A 25966-nucleotide genomic window follows, 5' to 3' on the forward strand; every position below is an offset into this window, starting at 1 on the left:
TAATTTGCATTCATCTCAGAGGCAAATAAAATAAACTACTAGAGGTCAAACACCAACTTTAGCCTTTTTGTTATTGGCTTCATTTGCCTGTTTATTTTGGGGAACTTAAAAATGTTCAAAATAAATAAATACAAGAAGGTTCGGATGTACGTACTTAAGACCAAAAGATTGAAGACTTTAAAAAACATTTTGCCTTTGTGGGTCAGGAAATCATGACAAGACCTTTTGCTTTTATACATTTAATGCCACCAAAAACAGCAGTGAGCTACACATCTCAGAAGTTTCAAGAAACAAAGGTTGATTTCAGCAACTACTGTACAGTTCTATATTTAAAGCTGACCTTTGACACATTGTTAATCAAAACAACTGAGTGTTGTACGTTTCTCTTTTTTATAATCAGATATGTGCTAAGTTTAACATCTAATAAATGAATAATCCTATTGAAAAAAGCAAGAAAAAAAAGCAGTAACACTAAAAAAATATACATTTTCTATTGTTCTAAGGCTCAAATATTCTAATCTTTGGGTAGCAGTAAAAAGCAGTGAAAACGATTAGGTGAAAAAAACATTTCATTTTCAAGGAATATTTATATTGGGCTTTTAAATATTTCCCTGTCTGTAAGATTGAATAACACCAGCATTCATAAAAAAGAAAGCACACTAGTCCAGCACAGTATCAAAACAGCTTTGATTAAATTATAATTGCACTATAATAGTTTGTCATAAGATCCGAGAAAGAGTGTTCAGACTCCCAAAAGGATGCATAGTTTCATATGGAGGTCCCTTCACTGATCCGATAGTCAGACAAGAAAAAAAAAAGTCCTTAAGTTGTCTAGGAGCTCAAGGTTTTCTCCGTCTGGAAGAAATAAGTAAAAACATGAACAAACCTGACTTTTAATCCAAGGAATGGCTACAACGCTTTGATAGAAATGATGCTATAAATACTGTGTATACATTTAACAGATGCAAACACATGCTTTTATTTACTTACTTTTGATAGCCATGGATTGAACTTGTGCTTGTCACTGGAGCCTAATGTGAGAAAGGGTTGGAAAGGGATTGACAACATGAATACAGCCATCAAAGTTCATAATCACTGATACCTTAAGATGTATATAAGAATCTTCTGGATTGCTGAGTGTATGATATATGTATATGATAACACAAAGGCATAAGAAAAGTTCAACACTTTCTCTTTTTGAGATTCATGAAGGGTTTACCCTGTTTTCTATGTCGTCGATATGAGCTGATCCCTCTCCAGACCCTGAACGCCTCTTGCGACTGGAAAAAAAAAAAGGATCTTTGTTAGTTCTCCGCATAAAACTCCCCACCCTGAACTCCACATTATGAATATAAAATCATAACATGTAAGTGGAAACAGTTAAAAAGTGATCATTTAAGTGATAAAGGCTGGAGAAATTAAATCAATTCATGCTGAGTACAATGTTTGGAAAAAGGGTGTGGCATGTGTAAAACTAACTAAACTGAACAGTTAACATATTCATCTGTAAGTGCATTTCAGTCAACTAGTTTTTCTGCACATAATAACTCTAAACTTCTCGACCAAAAGCCTCTCAATTGGCTCCAGTGGAGGAGTGGTCAACTAATTTATTTTGATTGCCTTACTTTAGATCTTTTCCAAACTTATCGGTATTAATGTGTAATTTATGAGCTTCTTGCTGTCACAGCTAAACATGTGTAACCTAAATATTTGTCATATTAATGAATTAAAATACAAAATATAAAAATAACTTTCAAACTTGTGTTTTGAGGTATAGCTACATAATTATCTTTAATATTTAACAGATGCATTATGTTAATATCTTTTAAAGTCAAATTACCTTGTACAAAGACATAAATATCACGGCCTGTTTTAGATGGGGGAAAAAACTGTACCTTGATGCTGTTGGGCACTCTTGTTTCAGTGTCTCAATGTCAGTGAACTGAACAGCTTGTCCACCACTTCTGGTCTTGAACACATTGCCCTGTGAAGAAACATTTTTTTTTTAAACTGACAAATGTCTAAAAGGATAATAAGGAAAGAAAGGCCTCTTCACAGAACATGGAAAAACAGAAGCAGTGTCCCATGATGATCAAAAATCTGGCCAGAGAGTAAAGTCAGTATGTGAACAACTCAAAGTCAAACTCATGCAAGACTTGAAATAATCAGAAGTCTTAATTAAGTAAAGATGTGATTTTTACCTTGATCAACTTGGTCTCGATCTCCCCGTCAGAGGCAAGCTCTTGATGTCTAAGCACATACTTTTGGCATTTCGACAGAGCTTTCTCGTTGGGGGCCGACACTTTGATTGCATTGGGTATGATTGGCTGCATGACTGTGTCTAGGTCCAAATTAGAAGTTGGTTTGTGGTCTACCCATTTCTCCCCACCCGCAGAGTGTGAGCGCCTGTGCATCAGATGAACCGGAGTGGACGTCTGGTGATCCCAGTGTGAGAAAGACAAACCAGCAATTATTCACGTGTGACACCAGCAGGAAGCTTTGGAATTTGTCCGGGTTAGTACTGAAGGTTGATCACGAGAGGTTGTTAGCTAGTATTGAAAGCAAATGTACTACTGGAAGTCCAAGAGGTTTATCTTACATTTTGGGGAGGGGGGGGGGGACTTTTAGCCCTCCACATAGTCAGGAATCAAATCCCAAACAAACCTGGCCTTCCAGAAATACATACACATCAGACTAGTTGAGTGAATAAGAAGGAACAAGGAAGGAAGCAGTGCAAAAGTAGTTCGGGGGGAATAGCAATTACATTTGAATGGACACTGAATGAATAGTGTGTATCAGGAGATGTGTTGTAAAGCACAGGTGACTGAAAAAAAAAAAAGTTTAAACATGTTCTTGTTTTAATGCGACAGCTGATACAGTAATTCTCTTTTAAAAGTAGTATCGGATTATTCAGTTTTGGTAACAATTCACTGAGAGGGTCTCTGATGAACTCCACTTTAACTGGGTTTCTTCTAAAATAAAGTTTTGGATGGCCCATTGTTGATGCTGGATTCCATTTCCACATGGTAGTTGTTTAAGAAAGCCTCATAATCAGATATAATTACTGCTTTGTCTCACTTCATTAGTTTTTGATTATTTGAGTCGTTGGGAATAAATCATAGATTTTGGCAGCAATTCACAAGTCTGGAACCCATTGAGGTAAAATTTCAAATTTATAATACAAAGCAAATTAAAGGCAGAGTCAAAATAACAAACACTTCCACATGTGTATATTTTGAGAAAAGCCAAGTATCTCGGGATAAAACAGCATTTTTTAATTTGACAATTTGGCCCCGTGTGTAAAGTCTGACTCTGGTCAAAGGTTGTTTTCTATTTGTATGTTTCTGAAAACAGAAAGCATGAGGTGCTCGTTCATTTCAGTGGTTAGAGCATGAGCCCCATGTACTGAGTCCAGCGTCAAAGTTCCAGCGACCTCTCCCCTTTGCTGCATGTCATCCCCGCTCTCTCTCACTATGCTCTTAAGCTGTCCTGTCTAATAAAAGGCAAATATCCCCCCCCAAAATAAAAAAATAAAAAGGTGCATTGTAGCACCTTCTCAAACAAAGACAGAATGTGAAATCTAGATGGTAATTTTTTGTGAAACATTCACAAAGTTATTGAAAACCAAATATAACTAAACAGTTACATTTTAAGTTTTTGACTAAGTTTTTTTTTGGATAATTTTTTTTGTGAAGCTTGATAAATGAACATGCAACATTCTGCATCAGTATTGTACAATGTGTATTTCTGCAACTTTTGAATTCATTAAATAAACAGGTATTTTCAGTGTTTTTTTTGGGGGGGGGGGGGGGGGGGGGGGTTCATTGTCTGTGTTAATGTAGTGCTACTCATATTTGACATGATGCAGAGAAAGGAAAAAGCAATTCTAGACAGCAGTTAGAGACTAAAAGATCTACAAACATTATAAAACTACTCTTAAAGCTTTAAATGCAAGTCAAGAGGATTTACAAGCATGACAGGCTGGTCTACCTTACCGTGTGGATAGGGAGAAACTCCAGCCTTCACTAATGAAGCACCTCTACTTAAAGCATTTCTAAACAAGCAGACATCTACTGATGACACTACGGGTGCAGTTCTACAAGGCGGCAAGGCTCAAGCTACAGACTTGTAAATTAAAACATAATCTTAAGGAAATCTAAGTTCTAACACACACTGACCCTTGTGCCTGCTTCTAGGTTTAACCCATAGACAAGAGTCGTAGCTGGGGCCTCAGAGTCAGGGGCCCAGAGCTGGCCTCTCCTGCGACCCACGCTGCTGGTGCCTTGGCAGGGAGTCCGGCTCCTGTATTGCGGAGTCCCAACATGCCTAGCTCTGCTGCTTGAGTCTACAGGGACCCTGTGCTCCCATTCAGAGATGCAAGAGGCTACAGAAGGATAGGCTGAAGAGGAGGAAGGTGTGGGGTAAAGGTCCTGAAATGCCCTGACATTGGCTCGATTTTGGTTGGAAGGAGTTTGGCTGATGTCCTGAAAAGTGACGAAGGAATGGTGCCAAGCATTGTGGATGTTAGAGGCTCCAGAGTGACACAAATACACAACAGGGTGATACAAAGAAGAAGCTGCTGTGAACAGTAAACAGAAATCTTAAGAGTTCATGTTTAAGTTAATCGGAATTATTGATGACATGCAAAATTTTCAGTTAAAATTGTTTTTAGAGATGAATTGAGTGCAAACGGAAGGAGAAAGCCTCATAAGAGCAAATCACTCACAGGAAGTGGCGGCGGCGAGGCAGACCTCCTCTGAGCCACGTTGTGATCCCTCCCTCTCGAAGGCCTCTCAGGCTTCTCTTGGCGCTCGACGGGAAAGCCAACACCCCCACTGCCACTTTCCGTCACTATGGCCTTGAGCTGCTTCAGCTTTTCATCCTTCACCCACAACTTGTTCTGCATCTCCATCTGCTTGGCATTTACCCGCCTCTCCTAATAATGAGACGTCAGCAAAAAGTTGACCGAAGAACATGCATGAATTTTCAAGGCCGGCCTGCACTGCACTGTTCCCGCTCAAGCAACAGCTAAAATGTTAAACATTGAAATTTGTATTAACACATTTTGAAAACCACTACCACTGGACAAGATCTCTAAAATATAAAGTGCTGTAGTTGCCCTGTGTAACCCACATAAAGCTACATTGATCATAATGATGCCTGTGTGAGTCATCAATATAAAAACTAAATATTACCAGATAGAAATGCACCTGTCAATAGTTCCACTTACACACTCCTTCTCCCACTTGAGTTTGGTGTCTGTCATCACCCCCTGCATGCGCTGCTCCATGCGCCTCCTCTCTGACAGCTCTCTATGCAGCCTCTGCTCCCGGGTCTCCAGCTCCTGCTGAAGGGAGCGTTTGTCCTGTTCGTACATGTCCGTAGTCTTCTGCAAGATATCGACCTAAAGAGAACGCCCGGTAGTTTCAGAGTGAAAAAAGGGAATTCAGACTACATTACTTCTTTGAGCAAGTGTAAAAAAATAGTTAATAGATGTAGAGCACTGGACAATCAAAGAAAATAATGTAGAAGGACACAATACCTTATATTCTAATGTTTTGGATTTTTTTTCTAGTCGTTCTAACTCCGCTCTCTGGTTGATGATGACTTTGTCTTTCTCACTCAGTTTGCTTCGTTGGTCATGAAGGAAGTTCTCCTTTGCATTAAGCTGACTGTCAAACTGCTGAATCATGGATTTCAGAGTAGTGGCTGCAGGAGAAAACACATGTTGCTTATCCCTGTAGACAGAAAAGGACTCAGTGACCAATAAAAATCCTTTCAAATATTAGATTAAGGTGTCATGGGCAGATAAGCCGGAGTTTAAAAAAAAAAAAAAAATGCCTTCAAAAGATTAATAATTTTTGTTATTGCCTAAAATTAGCAATGAGGGGGAACTTTGTATCCACACCAGAGTCTCATTTGGCTGTAGTATAAAAAGCCCAAACCAGTTTTGTCGAACTGCTCTGTCATCATCTGACGGATTCGATGCCTCCTTTCCAGGACCTCAATCAGGCGGGGCAACGTCATATCATCAGCTGGGTCAGCCAGCTCACAGGGAGGGAGGGCTGGAAGGCTTTCTATGAGCTGACTCATTAAACTTTGGTCATCTAATGTGGAAATAAGAACACATTTAAGCAGATTTAGTAACATATAACTGAAATAAAATAGCTTAATTTATGTTATGAATATATAACATGTAAGAACACACCCCCGACATGAGCACAACAAGCTAGTAATACAAACTTGAGGGTAATTTACCGGCATTATTCGGACCTCCCCTCTCTTCTAGGCGACGTGACAGCTCATCTCTGAAGACCTGGTTTCTGTGTCTGCGTCCAGCAGCAAGGCCACAGATAGGCCGGTCAACTGGCCGAGCAATCTCCACCTCCTGGGTCATCTCAGCAAAACGCATCACCAGCTGCAAAACAAAGAATTGCATTTTTTAGAAACACACTCATAATTCCTTCAAGCCTCCAGCAATTCTCAAAATCCAAAGTTAAAAACTTGGAGAATATCTGGATATTTGGGAGACAATTAGAAGAGACAACAGATAAATCGCTGTCAAATACCATAGTCTTACCATAGTTTCATCATAATCATCAGCCTTTGGGTTGACACACACAATCATCCGGACTTTTCCTTCTCCATCAAAGTAGTTTTTAAACAGGTGTGTAACTTTAGAGTCCCTGTATGGCACCATCTGGAAAAGGAAACAAGGCTCTGTAAAACTGCATCTACTGGAACATTAACAACAATGATACAATAGGGAACAAAGAAAAAAAATAGGAACCTTATTAGTTCCACACATCTGGTTTTCACGCAGGACTTCCATACATGTGCGCAGTGTCATCAAGGACTGGTTAATATTTCCTGTGAATGAGAGGTGAAATAGACTGAGAAAAATAAACAGTCTTAATGAACACGTTCAAAATGTTGCAGATTCACAGAAAGACATCAGATCCCACAGAAAGGAATTAACTGACCTGCTTCACGGAGACGGCTTCCCTCTGCCCGGGTTCTGCTGGTGCGCTCGCTGCCTGCCAGGTCCACCAAACACAGCTGGCTCACGTTCACCTGGTTTTTGTCCTAAAGTAAGATAAAATGCTTAATGACATGATGAGCTCCAATTGAAATTCAAACAAAAATATTTACACGTTTTGTCGTGTAAAACATGAAAAATGTTTTTTGAAGCGTAACTTCTGAGCTGCATGTCACCTGTAGAATGTGATCCCCATCAGCATCAAGCGGAGCCTGGGCTAATTTCACCATGAACACACTGTGGGAGCGACTGGATTCACGATTTAGTTGAGTGTTGGCTATCCTCCTTTTCTTTTGGCCTGAAAAATAAAGATATTTTGTCAATAAAGGCATTAACAAATGTTTTTTTCAAATAACTATTTTTGCCTTTATTGGATAGGAAAGTGGATAAAGTCAGAAATCAGGAAGAGAGAGTGGAGAATGACATGCAGCGAAGGAGCCACAGGTCAGATTCAAACCCGGTCTGCGCGCTTTGAGGAATGTTTGTACACAGTAGGGGTGCAAACGAGTACTCGGGTACATTCATTAAATAATAATCGGTTACAAACAAAATGTAATCGATAATCGTTTTGTAGTCCACATTTTTGTAAGTGTTTCTTGTTGCATTGTGGGTTCTAGGATAGGCCTAATTCAAAACAGAAAAAAAGGAGCACACTCAAACAGAAATAAAACTTCAGGTGCACGAGAACAGAAAGAAAATAGATGACAAACAAAGCGCTGATAAAGGCTCTGTGCTGAAACGCGTCCATTGTTGATCCATACGCTGCTACCCTAACAAAAATATCCCTTTAATTAACCCCTTTATGAATTCACAATGAACAAAAAGTCCCAAACAAACGAAATATGCAATATGATCTACGAAAGTTCAGTTCAAATTGTCTTTTTAGTCCACAGAAAAAGAAGGACTTTCACTCTGCGATAACCGCTTCACCCCGCCAAACCAACAACATTTGATCATCCAGGACAGAGCAGCATAACTAGATGTTTTCCTATATTTTGGAATTTTAGATGATTATTCTTTTAATAACTACAAAACAGAACAACCTTACAGGGAGAAATAGCTCATAGCGGACGGACGAGCGAGATTGAGCGTGTGTCATTACGCACAGAGGAGAAAGATGAAACAGACAGACACTTAAATTGTTCACCTGTTCTATTGTAATTTCATTTACCAGAGTAAAGTGTGCTCTACACTGCAGACTGTAGTCTTTGTTAACAGAATGTTGCTGTCAAAACAGCTTCAACGTGCGATGAGTGTGCATTGATGTCTGCACGTCCACTCGCCACACTCACTACTCTAATTATAATAAAGTGTTAAAACAGTCATAAGATATGTCTGTGTGAACTTTTATTTGAGGTTTGCTGTCTGTTGTAAGCAAGACATTTCATATTTGAACGTTAATACAAAGTAGGCCTTTTACTAACAATTATTAAAATCCAGAAGATTCAAATTAATCAATAGATACAGTCGGCATCGCTTCATAGTTGGGGGCGGGGCCTCACGTGGGGGAAAAGAATCACAGAAAAAAAAAAAGAACTACAAAACGATGACTCGAGTACTCGCTTTAACAATGGGAAGAGTAATTGAATAGAGAAAATTTTGCATTTCTGCACCCCTAGTACACAGGATATGCAAACTAAACTCTAGGCCGGGGGGGGGGCAAACTAAATTGACAAAGAGATAATGTTTGTATTTTTACACTCACCTTTCCAAAACACTTCAAAAGCCTCCTCTGTGGACTTCACTTCGACCTCTGTGCAGCCGGCAACATACATGTTGTGATTCTGGTCCTCTCGGAGAAGTTTGGATTGAGGTGGTCTGAAACAGGTTGATGAGAATTATCAACACACACCAACAATGCACACAGGGACGGGTTGCTTTAGTAAGACAAGAAGCAAAAGCAAAATTATGTTAGCTTTACAACTAAAATAACATACAGTACATTCTAGGGAGAAATGCAGACACATTCAGGGGTACAGACACATGCACACTGGGTTTGCACATAAGACATTAGGAGACATTATGGGTATCTAGACTAACAGTAACAGCAGGGAGCTAATCATTGAAGACAACAGCCACAGCCATGTCAAAGCTAGCCAGTAAGCTACACTTGTGCTATTTACAGAGCTTTGGATTAATGGGATGGGAATGCACTGATGACCAACACAATAAAAAAAGCTACAGCCATGTTACCCCTATGAATAAACAGAGTACTGAGCGATGTACTTTAACTGGCCACATACATGAACTCATTATTCCGTACAGGCGTGCCTCCACCGAGCCACCTAACAAACACAGGATTTGTACAAGTGCATCTCGTCAACAAAAAAAATCACAACTACAAGGAACACCTTAGTTGTGCACAGAAGAAGGATGTGAAGAGTGTCGGCAGAGTTGGGTGGCATTCCCAACTATAAAGGCAAGACGACTGAGCTTTGTACAGAGATGAGTTAAAAGCATCCACACATTTGAACTTCTGTCACCTACTTAGGTCTGATTGGGTCAAATGGAGCATCTTCGAGGAGATCATAGATATAATTGTTGTAGACCTCGACGTAGGAAACAAAGACGCTGTAACAGCAGTCTTCATCCACATTGTCAGATTTACACGCCTCCTCTGAGCTGATCATATCTGCAATCTCTGGATCAGCCTTCTGCCTAAACACACAAACGACAAGAAAAGCAACAGTAATCTAAATTGACTTAACAGGCAGTAAAACCTTCAGAATTATGAACATCAATAGTATTTGAAACTTAAAAGTGAGATACAATCAGTCATAACTACCTGGACGATGGCGTTTTGGGCACGGACTGCTGACTGTCCCGCTTCTGTCTCTCTAGGAGAGCATCGACTTGATTCTGGATCTCCATTCCATTTTTGTCATCAGGTTTGAACACCTAATGAAGAAATAAAACTTTCAACCAAACAGCTCACCCGCCAATGCTTAAATTGGAGACAAACTTCTAAAACACAAATGAAAGTATTACAAATCGTTTGGCCTGCCAGGGTCCGATGCTGTTGAAGAGCATGTCCAGACAGCGAGGGAGTAATCCGCCTTCCCCGGGTGAGCCAGTCATGGTGAACGTCTTACCGCTTCCAGTAACACCGTATGTAAAGAGCAGACCTACAAAATAAAAAATAATACTGGTTACAGAAGGCTCCGACTGACTTTCCCGTCTGTGATATTACATATTCTGTTGTTTGGTGCGACCTTAATATTCAAAGTTTAGAATAACCAAAAGTCAAAGTAACAGTAACTCACACATTCAAACGCACATTTCATTTCTGTTTCAGAAAATGTTCCTTGAATTTACCCTTTCATAATGAATGAATGAATGAAACAGTTTTAACTAACGTCCTGATGATGACTTAATGCTTATCCTTCCTTTATTCAATATTTGCGATTGTGCTCAGTTCACATCACACATTTCATGCGTAGACAAAACTCCCACTGACTCACCGTTCTTGGAATGAACGAGGTCTTCCACCAGAGGCTTGGCAACATCCTCAAACAACTCAATTTGACTGGTATTTATACCAAACACTTTCTTAAAGGAGTACTGCGTCTAAAAAGCAAAAAAAGAAAATGTAGTATGTGTTAGTGGCATTCAACAAGTCATGGGCAAGAAGAGCCAATAGCCTTATTAGAATCATAACATTAAACCTTTTTAGTTCTCTAATGAGTGTAGCTGTAACTAAACCACCTTCATGATTTTTTTTTTTTATCTGTTACGCTACGTGAGTTTTGTTGCTGTATAAAATAAAACAAATTATCCAAATCCCTGACTTTGCAAAACCATTGAGGCCATTTCCTAAAATGAACAAAGTATAGAGCAAAGGAGGTCACTGCAATGTGTGGATGTCGATATCAAACAGTGCTTACCTCTTTGTATTCTCCGTTGCGGTTCGCTTTAAGGCCATCAGGAGGGTGAAGCTGAATAGTGGAGCTGCTGATCATCTCAATACAACATTCCTCATCTTCGGCTCCTAGAGGACGGATACGGCAGTATACCTACAGCGAAGATGAGCTCTCACAACTTATAGACATACATTCGGGTAAACCGCAGCAAACACAGAAATGTCTCCCTCTGACTACAACAATTGAAGTGTTGATAAGTATATGTTCTTACTACAGATGGTAAATGGACTTGAGCTTATATAGCGCTTTTCTAGTCTTCCGACTAACTCAAAGCACTTTTACACCGCATGTCACACCTTCACATTCACACACTGATGGTAGTGATCGCTATGTAGTATCATCCATCAGAAGTAACTAATCCCATTCATACACCGCCACGAAGCAGCAGGAGCAATTCAGGGTTAAGTGTCTTGCCCAAGGACACAACGGACATGTTGCTCAGCTGGGGATCGAACCCTCGACCTTCCGGTTGAGAGCCACAGCCGCCCACAGATAAGCACAATGAAGGTTCAGCTTTCTGATTAATTTTCTATGTCCACTGAGGTCTTTTTTAGTGCCGCTGTCATTCAATATTAATCTCAGTTTGAGGAAAAGATGTGTTCACTTACTCCAACAGGATCCTTCTCTACGCTGGAAGTCTTTTTTGGGCCCGGCCTCCGAGGAGTTTTCCCTTTGCTGAAAGTGTTGAAGCAATACAGAATACAGAGGTCAAACAACATTTATTGTAAGTCACATATGTCACATTACCAGACGGCGGATTATACTAAAAAATATTCACCCAAGTAACTAGCTACACATTATTGAAGTCATACTCTCAAGTTAGGTGTTGTTGTTGAGTTGAGGCAAGGACACAAGTCAATTAAATACAAATACTTCAAATAATTTGAACTGAGACACAAAACCACACAAAGGAGAGCGATGAACAGCTTTTTCTTCTTACTCTTCACCATATATTGCTTATTTGTTTTTAACATATTTCTTATATTCCATCACTTTCTGTCAATTTATTTTCAGCTAAATGAAGCACACTCAGGTGACTCAGGTGTCACTTGCTCGTGAAAAACTTGAGGTGATGATCAGAAACGAAAGAAAATAACGACTTGACGTAACCTCGTTCACGTTAGATCTTAACAAACCACAGTTTGAATACGTTTTGATTTCCAAGAGAGAGCAGTAACAGCTTTAGTGTTAAAAGGTGAATGTTAAAGTCAACATTGAAACGCAGACGAATAGTCAACTGAGTGCTAAGCTAGACAGCTAAAACAACTCAGCTCATCGTTTTCTACCGATAGAGACTAAGAGAAGGTGGGTTACTTAATTGTCTGCATGTTATTAGCAGGCTGTAGCTTATTAGATGTTTATCTAATTATATTTTTAAACAATTAAAAAAAAAACAAGGAATAGGTTACTAACCCCGGTCTCTGCATTGTTTGTGTTTAGAAACTCCGCTGCAGACAAGTGCGCCCTGCTCGATTTGAATTCCCTCTTCCGGAACGCTGTCGAATAATCCAACCAATCACAGTGAAGACGAGGCTGTTGCAGCGGATGTCCGGCCTCCGCCACCCGCTATGTAAACTCCACCTTCTTTTAAGTGGTGTTCAAGTTTTCGGATAAATGAACTTCCAACTAGACAAATTCAAGTCAAGGCTTCAACAATCGAAACAGCAACCCGCCAGGCTTTCATATTAATCAGAAACAAGGCGAGCTAAAGTAAAAGTGGGCTTGATTGTTAAAATTAACGATATATTATTATATGAGTCGTTTTTACTTTGTGACATTATCATACTCGAGTGTTGCTTTCCCGGTAGAATCATAAAAATGAGTGCTGAGCAAAATAATACAATGGATTGTATTTGTAGCGTCTCTGATACGACACAATTCATGAACACAACAGATCAGAGGAACGAGTTCCCACCAACCCATTACCGAGGAGCACGTAAACGCAGCATCTGTAAACCAGCGAAATGTAGCACATAGACTGTAAATATTACGACATGATTATGTCCTTCATACGTACTTTCATGGCATGTTAAATAACTAAACGTTACCTATCTCTGTTATTCAGATACATAGTTTCAACTGGGATATAATATGTGTACAAGTGATTGACTCGAAGTATAGAAGGATTCGTATCCACTTCTACAAATGAAAGTATATTGTAATTATTATTATTATATTGTATCCATTCAAAAATTGTATTTAAGAAAATTGTTCAACGGATGACGCCGTATAACAGTGAATAAATATTAACTTACAATGGATAGAAAATATTGTCTTTATCTGTTTATATTGTTTCCCAAATTCTAAATACAATTGTAGTGATCAGAAACAGTAACTTCAGCTGGGTTTTTTTCTGTGATTCACATAGGCTATAACAAATTTGTAGCAAACATGCAAAACAATAAGGAAGTGTGTCCTGAAAAAAACAAAGCCATGGGAATAATGAAGATACTGTATTATACCTTATGATTATACCTCCATGTTTACTCTTGTTCATGCTCTTCTTTTCTTCCACTCCTTGTTTTGTCAATGTGTCATTTGTCAATGTTGAATTAACTGAAAAATAACCTGAAATCATTTTCTTTACTGATTGATCTTTAAAGAATATTTTAATGAACTTGTCTGGCTAAATAACACGCTTTCTATTATGTATTAGATCAGACACATGCATGGTTGTTTAAATTTTTATTTGAAAAAAAAAAATCATTATAAATAATATTGTACAAAAATACTTTCAGTTTTGCATCAAATGAACAATCCGACATTACGCAGTACAGAAACAGCAATCATTTAGGGGGAAATGAACTACCCATCTACTCTTTATCTTTTTTTAATATCTTACATTAACAGGTGCTTAACTTTCCGTTAATCCTGCTATGCTATGCTCAACTATCATAACTGTCTCTTTTGTCTTCACATGTTTTGTTCCCTGCAGCTTACAGTCTCGTCATACACCACATGTGTGGAAATCAGAAAATCTTTTTCAACATATAAATAACTTCTTACAAATAGCTTAGCCACAACATTTGATTTTTTTTTTTTTTGCATGAAGAAAATCCTCAGAAATTTTTAAATTAAAATAGCTTTATGTTAACAAACCATTTTCTCCCTGAGTGCAACTTGTGCTCATTTTTGGTTAAAGGTCATATCATACAGCAGACACCAGAGATATCTGGAGGCTAGATACCACTTTAAGTTCAGTGCAGACTTAGAATGCTCTTTAACATTCATTGCCATGGAGTGTTCTTTCATATGTGTTTTCAACCATGACGCACATTTTCCCTTTGTCTCTATGTCTTTTGATCGGCTGGGATTCCTCAGACTTAAAACCAGAGGTCTAGCAGCAGGGACTGACCTTGGCTGATGACCTCTTTTGACCTTTATTATGTTTCTTCTCTTTGCAGACTGGGCCAGAGAGGAGAGGGAGACTGAAGAGGATGATGACAATCAGACTCTGCACCACACAAAACAGCGCTGCACCCAATGAGTTGGCAAAGGTGATGGGTAAGGAGTGTTCACGGAGCCAGGCGCGGCGTATCATCATGTCCTGCTCTATGGCCTTCATCTGGAAGTGGGTGGCAAGGATGCTGCACACGTGGAAGAGCTGATGGCTGTGACCTGCAGAGGGAGCAGTCGAGTTGTGTTTGAGCTCAGGAATCAAAGAGACATGTCACATTGGAAGCAGTGGGAGTAAAATCAAGCCTGCCCTGAACCATTGAGCAAATGAGTCACATTGCCAAGGGATTTCAACAGAATGAAAAAATCAGAGGTGGTTATGCATTAAGCTCATTTCACAATGTTTAACACAAATGAGAATACATTAATGAGTTAATGTGAATCCCAAGTTTACAGACAGCTGTTAATTTGTTTGATCTGGAAACATCTTCTTTCAATACTGTAGGTGCACATGAATACATCCTTTTGGACATGACATTAACTACATCCACTTTTAATTCGTTTTATAATTCTACAAAAAATGCTAAAATAAAAAACACTTAAACTTCTAAAAAAACTGCCTGCTGTGACTAGAAAAACTCTGCAAAGCTGAGACTCAGCACACTCGGGTGATTACTGACTGTCAGGTCTTGGTGGCACTCAGGTTAAACAGAGCAAGTATTAAAATGCTTGTGGAAATAACCCTGTGAGTGTGGTCAGTCTTACCGATGTAGTCGAAGCTGCCAGGTGCCAGGCGCTCGGGTAAATGGGTGGCAAACAGAAAGCCTGTGAGGAGAGCCAAGATGATGTGGTAGTAGTGAAGGATGTCGGTATCGTTGTCCGTACAGCCCTCCCCTACACACAAAAACACCTGCAAAGACACACACATAGGCAGATTTACCTTCTATCACCCTTTGATGAAGCATACATTACTTCATTAAGTATCAGTGAGCCCAGCTGCTGGGTGACTTTCATATACATACATATATATATATATATATATATATATATATATATATATATATATATATATATATATATATGGATTACCATTATCTTTTCAGTCAGATATAAGACCTTAATCATTGTTATGTTACAAAGACTCAGCTTAATCCATCATGATTTGTGGTGCTTCTATTGAGGAATGAACCCATTACCACTGAGTTCATGTTGTGTATTGTTTAGTGTCTATTGTGTTGTTTGGTGTTTCACCTGTTGTGTTTTGAGTCATGCTCTACTTGTTATTTGATCTATGTATATGCTCCCTTCTAAAAGCTTTTGGAAGCTTTGTTTTTTGACATGAGAAAAAAAATCAATCAATCAATCAATCAATCAGTCAGTCAATGAACCGCAAGGCCATCCAGAGTCTAAATTGATTTGTGCTTTTTGCAGCAGATTTGTTTCATTTGCAGCGCATTCCGGTGGTTGCGTTTGTTTTGACCTTACTGCTGTCAAACACAAACTCTTCTATGACCATTCAGACCACTTTTGTTTGAAGATACAGATGCATGAAAAGAACAGGTGTGTTCCTACCCTGTAGAACAGAGGAATGTTGTCAAACAGGTACGGGTAGGCAAAGGCAACAACACGCATGTATTTGCTGAACTTGGGTCTCTGGCACTCAGGGAATCTGGAACGAAGGAGGAACAAGATTATTTTCAAAAATGAACAACAGAACTTTAGTCACTGCAATATGTGTGGATAATAAGGATAAGAGCACTGGAGGTTGCTTTGTGGAAAGTTCATATAATCAAAGCTGAAAGTGCTATCTATATCAAATACTTTATTGTTCATTTCACATAAAATCAAAATACATGAAGGCAAGGCAAGTTTATTTATATAGCACATTTCAACAACAAGGCAATTCAAAGTGCTTCACACAAGACATCAAAAGCATCATGACAGAGGAAAGAAAAGAAACATTAAAATAGAACATTTAAAAAAAATCACTGGAATTATTAAATCTGAACATATGTTCAAGTAAAAATAATTCAAATGAAATTAATTGAAATAAATAAAGTAAAAATATAAAAAGAGTTTTAAAAAAAAGTTACAGGATATACATGATTTCTGCTGTATTTATGAGTAAAATGTCGCACATTCTGCCTTTAACGAATTTAAAGAGAATTATGAACGCACATTTAAATAGTAATCCATGTGGGGACTGTTTGAATTTCATGGCATCCTCAACTAGCATGTTGTACTTCTCTGTTAAGGACTGAGTGCACAGAAGCTATAAATTACCAGGCCAAGCAATCTATAAAGAAATATTTTGCAATTGTGAAATTTAAAACAAATACCAACTATCTTTGATTTTTCTTGGAGTTAGGTGTTCACAGAACCTGTTTAGCCACATTTATTCTGTCATGTCCTTTAACCTGCTCAGCTGAAACTACAATCAGAGTAAATCACTGGGTTGGGTTGGTCTCTAGAGCCATGGTTGGGTAACACCCATTTAACTGTCACTTGCTCAATCCTTCCCTGTCAACAGTGTCTGTGGGATGAAGTCTGCCTGAGGACTAAAAGATAATCTCTCCTTTGTAAAAGATGGGATTGCATTTATCTATTGCTGTATAACACAACAGATCAGGCAGGTTAAAGCAGAGTTTGGATTGGACAGTGAAGAAAAAGCAGGAGGAGATTATTAGCATAGTATGTATAGTCTTTACCTCTTCATGATGTCATGATTGTATTGCAGAAATGGAAAGCCAAGTCTTAAAAGATGGAACAGATAAGAGAAAGAGCAATTATTAGTCACACCAAGACATCATGAATCCAGAACATGAGGATACAACAATTTCATAACAGCTATGAACTCAAGAGTTGGAAAGGTGTCATACTGATGCAGAAGGGGGACTAAATTAAATTATAAAAGAGGTCCAACTAACCTTTATTTTCCCAGATATTTTAGTTTATTTCCTTGGGTCTTTAACACGCCACAAATATTTGAGATTTGTCAAATGAATGTGTTGTCATTAACCAAGTATACGGTTTAGAGTTGTAACTTTATTCTGACAGTGTTTAGTTAGGAAAACCCTGGAATAAGACATTTCTGATAGTAACTTGGTTTAAGAGAAAACTTAAAGAAAAACATATTTCTTGAATTTTTAAAATGTTTAAAAGGAGTAACAGTGCGGTATGAGGTTAGAAAAGATCAGTGGAAGTATGCGAACATGTTAAAAACTAGCTACAACAGTTGGTTAATTATGGGATTAGTTAATAATAAGAAATTAAATTGCCAAATTCTCTTCATTGTTTGAGTCATATTCGATCAAGACGGTAAATCATTTGCTGGTTTTAAGTTCCTTCAGTGTGAGGATTTATAACTTTTCTTAAATCATTTATGATAGCATATCAAGTGTTCTATACATTAGATAAAAGGACAATTTGAGTAAGTAAATCTGGGATCTAACAAATTGTAATAAGTACATTAAAAAAATGAATCAATTCATCGTTAAATCCTGGAAATTATAATAAACAGATTATTTGATGATTAAATTAATCAAAAATAAGCGTTGCTTGCAGCATGATTAAAAGGTTTTTAGATCACAGACATTTACATTGGAGAAGTATGGGATACGAGGTATTGCTCATTCTTGGCTGGAAAGCTATTTAAAAAGTAAACAACAGTGTCAACGAATTAATGATATAGTGTCAGGATTAAGAAAGGTCGCCTGTGCAGTACCCAAGGGATTGATGAATACTTGACTGTTGACTTTGTTTTGCTGTCTATATTGTTTATAATTATCCTATTATGAAGACTGAATGAAAAGAAAACAATTCTCAGCACACCTGGAGTAACAGGCCAGAGCGGTGCAGATGACGGTGTTGAGCACAGCGATGGGGATGTAGTACTGGTGGAAGAGGCTGTTCATCCATTTGTCAGGAAAAACGTACGCTGAATACACGATGGCTGACCCTACATCAGGACACATCAACAGGGAAAAATAGAAATTGAATTCTAAAATGACATCAGAAAGATTATCGGTCCACTCTAACCTGCCAGACTTTTCATTCTCGATATTTTGTCCAACACCATTTACATAAACAAGAGAGACAGAATATTATTTAAAACCACCCGTATGATGTTATCCATCACAGCATGCCACAAATTAAAACCCTCAAAAATCACAGCGGAGATCATTGATGATGAATAACTAGATAGAGTTATGTTCTGCGGTCAGTTTTATTTTACTGAATTATTTGAGATGCTGAACTCAACTCATGATCTGTCAAGGTGGCTTACTTTGATTTAGCTTCATCGACCCATTTGAAGCATAGACTGTAGATTTTAAGGCTCTCCTGATTGTTTTCAAGACACACTTAAATTAACTCATAATGCAATATTTGTACATACTTTATCTGGTTCATTAACTAAAATGATACTCACAAAAGTGCAGTTACAACTTTGCCTATGTGGAGGGCTCAGTCCTAACATAAACCCCTCTTATTTCTCACACTGGGTCCTGGTGAACCAAGTGATAGTGAATCACATAGACTCACCCAGGCTGTAGAAACTGAGAGCTCCATAGTCAAAGAAGAAGCAGATGTGGCGAGCCCGGGCTGACATGGTGCTGAAGGTGTGAGCACAGCTGGATGCCAGCGGGTAAATGCAACAGGAGAACAGGAAGATGAGCAGAGGCCAGGTGAAGGAGTCCTGCCATGCTCTCTGAATCAACACCACCGTCACTAGTTTCCATAAGAAGTACCTGTCGGGAGAAACGGGTAACATTGTGTAAACTGGAATGATTGTGAAGCTGCAGTACGTATTTTGTTTTACAGTTTTATTACACTTCTCTTGCTTGTTTTAGAATAGTAGCATGACGTGGGGTTGTCATTTAAAAAGAGAAGGATGCTAAAGCAAAAAGTATCTTCTGTCACCATTCTTTATCATCAGGATTAATCTCTTACTTTTAAATCCTGATGATCATATCAACAGTCAAGAAAATACACTACCCGAGAGCAAAGATAGCCTAGTGGTTGGTGCACGCACCCCACATACAGAGACTATAGTCCTTCAAGCGTGTGGCCCGGGTTCGAATCCAACCTGTGGCTCTTTCCCTGCATGTCTTTCTTCTCTCTCTGACTCTATCCACTGTCCTATCTCTAAATAAAGGTATAAAAAGCCCCCCAAAAAAATCATTGAACAAACTAAATTGAACTACCCATGATAAGATATGGAGCAACAAAAAGGTCTTATACCTGCTCTTTTCATGAATTGGCCCAATACAAATAAAGATTGATTGAAATGTCTAATGCCTTACATATTGAAGGAGAAAACAGTAACAAAAAAACAAGCACTATAAAGTGTAAAAAAAAAAAAAAGAAGACGATTACACGTGATTCAATGATTGAATGCATGTTACTTGTAATGAACTTGTTGAGGTAAAACTAGAAGGATCGTTGGATGAGTTCAACATGTTTAAGATAACAAAGGAGAAGTCAAAAATGCAGTGAATGAGATACAAAGATAATAAGCTGTGGATGCACGTACAGTGTAAACAGACCTCTCTCGGGACTCGTGTGCTGACAGGAGAATATGGAAATATTAAAGTTATTCATTTGGACATTTCTGTTTGTTAAACGCCAAAAACAAGAAAGATACGATATGTTCATTAACAAATCCAGAAGTGTTGATAGGCAATTTTCCAGCCCCAGATAGATGCAAAGTCATTAATGCCACAAAAGCACGGGAATAATAAATCTCAGTTGTTGTATGTAACAACACTCACACACTTTCCAAATACTTCCCACACTAAAAAAACTGGGGACAGACAGTTATCCATGGATGTATTTCATTCATTTTAAACTCATGCTGGGTTTGTCATCTCTGCCTGTCAGTACCTGTCAATGTGCCAAAACCAAGATGTTCATGATTAAGTATCATGCTGTCTTTTTACTCAATTAAATGCTTAATTGGGCACCAACTGTCAGTTATAAAAACAAATAGTGCGACGCAAAGAGCTTCATCTCACCAGCAGGCTGTACCTTTCTTTGTGTATTTGTGTATTTGTGTATACCTACCATTGTTTCCACGCCTCAGTGCCCCTCATTAACAAAACAACATTATTTGTGTTTTTTCTCGTCACTGAGCACTTAACTAATCGTGGCTGGCACCTCACATGAAAGGCTCCAGCTCAGATCTCCTCATTAGCAACCGACATGTAGGGCTACACTAAGCCCCACGACACAAACACCCATGTGCCCTCAGCTACACACACACACACACACACACACACACACACACACACAAATATACACACTTCCTCCCTGGATCATGAAGTCAAGCAACTGACATCTCAGCAGGGGGGGGGGGGGGAGTGCAGTGTGGCTGGTGGAAGCAGTAACCTCTGTAGTAAAGTTGAATCCACAAACACAAACACACACACATGCGCATACTAACAACAGAACTGTGTCATTTACGGAGCTACCACAGGTCTTAAATGGATATAACCATCTCCTTTTCCTTTATTTAGAGACAGGATACTGGGTAGTGTTGGAAATCAGGGAGAGAGAGAGTGGGGAATGACAGGTCGGATTTGAACCCAGGCCACCCGCTTGAGCTGTACATGGTTCATGTACACTAATCATTACGCTACCCGCGCCCCAGAGTCTATTATTAAATGTTAAAATACTGGAAACTCAGATAAAGGTTCATTTTGCAAAACCCAAAGTAAATACAACTTAAAACCCAACAGATTTTATCAACTTAGTCTTCAAAGTTTGACTTTTAACTTAAGCTACTGGATAGATCAATGTCTCACATGCAGGAATTATGGACAAGTTGTAAGTTTTCATGTAGATGAAAATGAAGTCCAGTGATCGAGTTTATCCTTATTTTGTCAGCGAAGTTGTTTTGACTTGGTCATGCAGTCTAGGAATAAACTTCAGACTTTCTTTAAGTGATAGAAATTGTAATTAGTTCCTTTATGTGTTTGTGATCACACTGTCTTGAAATTGCTGTCGGCTAATTGAGAATCAATGAACATAAAGCAAGTCATTTCAAATAACTGTATGCGAGACTAAACCCAAACATATGCATTGTCTTTACCATGTTTAAACACGACTATACAGTTCTGTGGTTAAAGATGGCCGTACAATCACGTAGTGAAATGACTTACATAAATCACCTACATGGCCTACATGTTCTGAAATGTTACATTATGTCAGCTTGTGCATGATTAGACTGTATACAAATTTGAGTCCCACAGGTGCCTTAGGACGGAACACAAATCATGCAGGAGGTGGCAGATTAACTTTGCTGAAGGCTAAAGTGATGCAATAATGAAACAATAATCCCGTGAGAGTGGAGTAAATAAATAGTCCTGTGCAGCGCTCAGCAACAGCCAAACTCTTGACATCTGGAGCTGAAATGTGTTGAAAAAATACTCGAGGGGAACTCTTTAACTTCAGGTTTGTTGGATTTATTTATTTTTTTTAAATTTGAACAGATTATTAAAAATGAATTGAAAGCTTGGACAAAGTTTAGTAATTTAATAAATTAACTCGAGGATTAAAAAACTGTCGTGTAGCTAAGAATACTGCTGAACTTGAGGCTAGTTGTACTTCTATAAATCTGTTGACAAGAGGCACTGTGACACCGTGGGATGTTTTTGTTACCCACATTGTTGCTGGGATGTATTAATCAAAACAAACCGGTCTGTTTGTGCAATCTTTCTCATATAACTTCAGTTAATAAAGATGAATAGGTGTAAACTCTGCTGCTAAGTGTCAACAATAGCCACAACGACTTTATGACAACAAATCCACTGATCTCCTGGCCTCTTCTAAGTGCATCCATGGTAATAAATAAATACTGGGATGTATTCCCTGATTTATAATACGAATAGTAAGCAGAACGATACTTTAACTCTGGATGTGAGCTGTATAAATGAATGATATCCTTTAGTCAGTGCCAGAAGTGATCTAATAAATCCTTTACTAAATGTCTTTACTTGATAATAGCCGGAGGCTCGACTCAGGAAAATGTCAAACTGCAAAACCAAATGAAATTAAGTAAGAAAATTCTGGATTACTCGCTGACCTCTCTGGATTACTCTCTCTCTCTCTCCCTCTCTCTCTCTCTCTCTCTCCCTCTCTCTCTCTCTCTCTCCCTCTCCCCCTCTCTCTCTCTCTCTCTCTCTCTCTCGCTCTCTCTGAACTACAAGCTCAACAAGCTGTTCAAGATTCTTTTTTACATAGAGACATAAGGAATTACCTTCTCACTGTCATGAACGTAGAAGCACTTCAGTGCAGTTAGAGTATTTAAAATCAAAAATCAAAGAGGACGTATGAGTTTACTTTCCGATACAAACTCTTTTTAAATCGTGGTGAAAAAGTTATAATCTCATCCTTGCTTAATGACTAAAGACTGCACTGAATTTCTCAGCTGACCTCTCGCCGAGTGTGCCGCCAGGATCGTCACATATTGTTATTCTAACAAACACACGACAGGTAGCGCGTGCATGTTAGGAATCCTTAAAACTGAGACGCAGAGCAGCATAGTAAGCACCGTACCAGGTTGGCAGGAAGTGGGTCCAGATGTTGAGCGTCTCATTGGTCAGCTGGAAGAGGCTGAGGATGCAGTCGGTGGCTGAGCTGCGGGGATGTCTGTACCCGGAGATGATGCCGTCCTCATGGAAAACCTGCAGCAACATCAAGTCAGGGTTAGATCACGGTCAATGTGGCAGCTTTGTGAAGCACATTTCGCTACTTCTCTGGGTGCTGAATAAGTCTTGAGCTTCACTGAACAAAGTGCAAAAACATACAGGATATTCTGATGGGGGATGGGTTGTAAATGTAAAAACCTGTAAAAAATGTTTAACAATGGATCACAAGATTTGTTTTGGAGTCACTGAAGGTGCCCATGGATACATCTGAGAGGAATTTAAAGTTATAAGAAAGACAGAATGATGTTGTTATTCTTGTGAGACACTGATACGTTTAGCTTCTCAAAAATGTCTTGAATCAAAACAAAAGAGTGGCAGCATCACTATTCAGTGGTCACACTAACAGCTTGTGTTTATGTTATACTCACTGCAACACACTGATAATGTTCTTATAGTAACCACTGATTTACTGGACATTACATTCAATTCGCAGATTATTTTTGAACGTATAAACTTGTTCAAAACTGAGCCACGGCGGTAGAGTTTGTCGTCTCTCAACCGGAAGGTCATGGGGTTGAATCCCCATCTCCTGCAGCCACATGTCCATGTATCCTTGGGCAAGACACTTAACCCCAAATTTCTCCCGCTGCTGTGTCGGCAGCGTATGAATGTGTATGAATGGATTAGTTACTTACTGATGGTCACTTTACATAGCAGCCTCTGCCTTCAGTATGTGAATGTTTATGTGTGACTTGCGCTTTGAGTAGTCAAAAGAAAAAAGCGCCACACAAGCTCCATTTACCATTTACAATTTAACCTCAAACAAGCAGCAGAAGTACTGTTATGAAGTAAAGTAAGAAAGCAAAAGGTGTGTGTAAGTTAAAATGTAAAACTCACTGAGCACAATAAACTATTATTATTATTTTTTTTACACTTTTGATTCACAGTTTATGTTTTTAAAGGTGTTTTTTTACAGTAGTAAAAGAAGAAGTATACAGCTAAGTCTGACAGTGTGAGAGCAAAAATATCCTAATAATTCAGTGAAGTTGAACTTACTTTGGGCACCTGATTGATGGTGAAGACTCGCGGTAACTTGATGAGGCTGAGCATGACCGCTGCAGACTGCTGCTGCTGTCAGGTGTGGGAGCTGAAGTGAGGCCACGCTGGGTGTGACTCCTCCTTTATCAGGTTTGTGTTGCCATGCTGTCCTCCGGCTTTCATCTCCACCCTCTTCAAACCCAGCGAGAATATCCAGTGTACCTGTGCCACTCCTCCTTCTCCTCCTCCTCCTCCTGCTGCTGCTTCTGTCACTCTCTCTGGATTGGAGGTCGTGTGCACACAGGTGTATTCTCACACACAGACAAAGGCATAAACACACATACACAAACACAAACAGACATACAAACACAACTGTTGCTTTGCCACAGGAAGTCGAGAACATTTTTGTAAGACCAGTTTTTCAAGATTTAACCAAAATAATGGCTTCTGCTCAATTACAGCATCTTAACATCCACAAAGAAAAGACTGTTGTTCTCAAACAAAGCTCCTCTTTTTGTTCTTGCATAACACTCTTACAAAGAAATGACAGTCTGGCCAGTAAGGCAGGTTTCAGAAAAAATCCCTGAAAAACAGGCAAAACCCAGCAGTGATTGACATTAACAGCTTACAACGCTGGCGGAAAATATCAGCCAGCGTCGTAAGCGCACACAGAGGAGCTCAACAAGTGCTCTCTGAGTTTCCGCTGCTGCAGATAAGGATGCCATCATGAATGAAGGCTGTGAATCTCTCTGGCTGAAAAGTCAACAGAGTTCCTTCCATGCCACTTTCCGGGCCCGTGTCATGGTCGGAGCTGACATGAGCTCCCCGGGCTTGTTGGCCCGTTTTTAACTCTGAGGCAATGAATCAAACAGTCACACTGTCACCAATGAAAAAGGCAGCAGAAAGAGGAATATTCCATTTGTGGTGTTTGTTTTAACACTATGTTCATGATACAAAGAAAAGAAAAAGTAAAACACATTCTGTTGTTTTGATATATTTTGAATGTGGTGGCCTGATTTTGTAGATTACAAAAGCTTTTTTTTCTTTTGACGTCAGTAATCGATAACTTAATGTCATGCTTGCCTTAAGTTAATAGTTGATCTTAATGGCTTAATTGAAAACCCAAATGACTCTGGTTTTAAATGCCAAGCCTCTGCTGTGAGCTTCTGTTTACAACTCCTTTTGTCTTTGATCAGCTCTATTTCAAAGTGCATTCTTATAACCACAAGTCTTTGCTTCCAGCATGTTGTGTTGTAAGCTGCAACCACAGCAGCTCAGTGTGATGAAGTAATTCATGAACTGCTGCAGAGCACCCTGGGATCTCATTCTGTCTCTCTCAGAGGAGCCAGGCATGCAGTCAGAGCAGAACAGCTCAAAAATATACAAGCAGCAGATGAATGTCTGACTGGAAGTCTGTTTGGTTTGGCTTGGAGTCAGTCGGTTCAGTTAATATGTGAGCCTTTAAGACTTTAGAGGTATGAACCAAGTTCTGCCTGACAGAGCCAGAGGAGAATAAACAAAACAAGGTCCAGGGAAAACAAAAGGTATTCATGGGAATATGCTAAAACAAAACCACAGCAGCCTCTATGAAGACTCTGCTGCTCTGTTCCTGTCACATCCAAGAAGGTTTACCTACTTATTTTTTACACTTCTCTCAAGTTATGTTACTTGCTTGATGCATATTTTCAGTTGAGGATGCATCAGTTATTTGCAGTTTTGAATATTCTGCCGATTGCACTCACAAATACCTGTAATCAATAATTGGTTGCAAACGTGTCATTCCAAAAAACACACACAAAAAATGGTGCAAAAGTTCAAGAGCAAAGAGCAAGAGCAAAGTTATCACTTCAATTAACATTTTACACGTTGTCAGCAGCTCGTCAGGCACAGAAACAAAAACACAAACAACACTTTGAACAATGCAG

At 38.9% G+C, this 25966-nt stretch overlaps 2 protein-coding genes across 7 annotated transcripts; both read right to left on the reverse strand.

The window, feature by feature from the left end:
- Window positions 1-369: 369 nt before the first annotated feature.
- Window positions 370-12462, reverse strand: LOC132962732 (kinesin-like protein KIF23). Of its 6 annotated transcripts, XM_061033481.1 has the most exons (24): window positions 12373-12462; window positions 11568-11634; window positions 10924-11052; window positions 10501-10606; window positions 10028-10164; window positions 9825-9937; window positions 9527-9697; window positions 9283-9324; window positions 8745-8857; window positions 7216-7337; window positions 6984-7086; window positions 6791-6870; window positions 6581-6700; window positions 6259-6418; window positions 5946-6107; window positions 5543-5709; window positions 5231-5404; window positions 4727-4936; window positions 4179-4484; window positions 2202-2435; window positions 1896-1984; window positions 1220-1280; window positions 991-1031; window positions 370-855 (listed from the first exon to the last, which is right to left on the reverse strand). In XM_061033481.1, exons 1-24 carry the CDS (start codon window positions 12384-12386, stop codon window positions 840-842), a joined length of 2937 nt encoding a protein of 978 aa, XP_060889464.1. In that variant the 5' UTR covers window positions 12387-12462; the 3' UTR covers window positions 370-839. The 6 variants fall into 6 exon arrangements, with proteins under 6 accessions (XP_060889464.1, XP_060889473.1, XP_060889488.1 ...); XM_061033490.1 differs by lacking the exon at window positions 9283-9324; XM_061033505.1 differs by lacking the exon at window positions 4179-4484.
- Window positions 12463-13631: 1169 nt separating this feature from the next.
- On the reverse strand, window positions 13632-24239 carry paqr5b (progestin and adipoQ receptor family member Vb). The gene is made up of 8 exons (XM_061033537.1): window positions 24060-24239; window positions 22912-23039; window positions 18898-19103; window positions 18187-18313; window positions 17064-17108; window positions 15928-16024; window positions 15121-15265; window positions 13632-14577 (listed from the first exon to the last, which is right to left on the reverse strand). The coding sequence occupies exons 1-8, from the start codon at window positions 24111-24113 to the stop codon at window positions 14297-14299; spliced, it is 1083 nt and encodes a 360-aa protein (XP_060889520.1). The 5' UTR covers window positions 24114-24239; the 3' UTR covers window positions 13632-14296.
- Window positions 24240-25966: the final 1727 nt, after the last annotated feature.

The sequence above is a fragment of the Labrus mixtus genome, chromosome 1 (genome assembly GCF_963584025.1).
Source record: "Labrus mixtus chromosome 1, fLabMix1.1, whole genome shotgun sequence".
NCBI classification, from domain to species: Eukaryota; Metazoa; Chordata; class Actinopteri; order Labriformes; family Labridae; genus Labrus; species Labrus mixtus.

What these genes read in the sequence shown, in the direction of transcription:
- LOC132962732 (XM_061033481.1), bottom strand. An exon ending in TTTTGAAGTGTTTTGGAAAG is followed by an intron (nt 7,338 to 8,744) that starts GTGAGTGTAAAA and finishes TTTATTTTTCAG; the next exon opens with GCCAAAAGAAAAGGAGGATA. An exon ending in TCAAGTGGGAGAAGGAGTGT is followed by an intron (nt 4,937 to 5,230) that starts GTAAGTGGAACT and finishes TCTCATTATTAG; the next exon opens with GAGAGGCGGGTAAATGCCAA.
- paqr5b (XM_061033537.1), bottom strand. Translation starts at nt 24,113, where the DNA reads ATGCTCAGCCTCATCAAGTTACCGCGAGTCTTCACCATCAATCAGGTG. An exon ending in ACATTCCTCTGTTCTACAGG is followed by an intron (nt 15,266 to 15,927) that starts GTAGGAACACAC and finishes GTGTCTTTGCAG; the next exon opens with GTGTTTTTGTGTGTAGGGGA. An exon ending in TGGCAGCTTCGACTACATCG is followed by an intron (nt 14,578 to 15,120) that starts GTAAGACTGACC and finishes CTCCCTCTGCAG; the next exon opens with GTCACAGCCATCAGCTCTTC.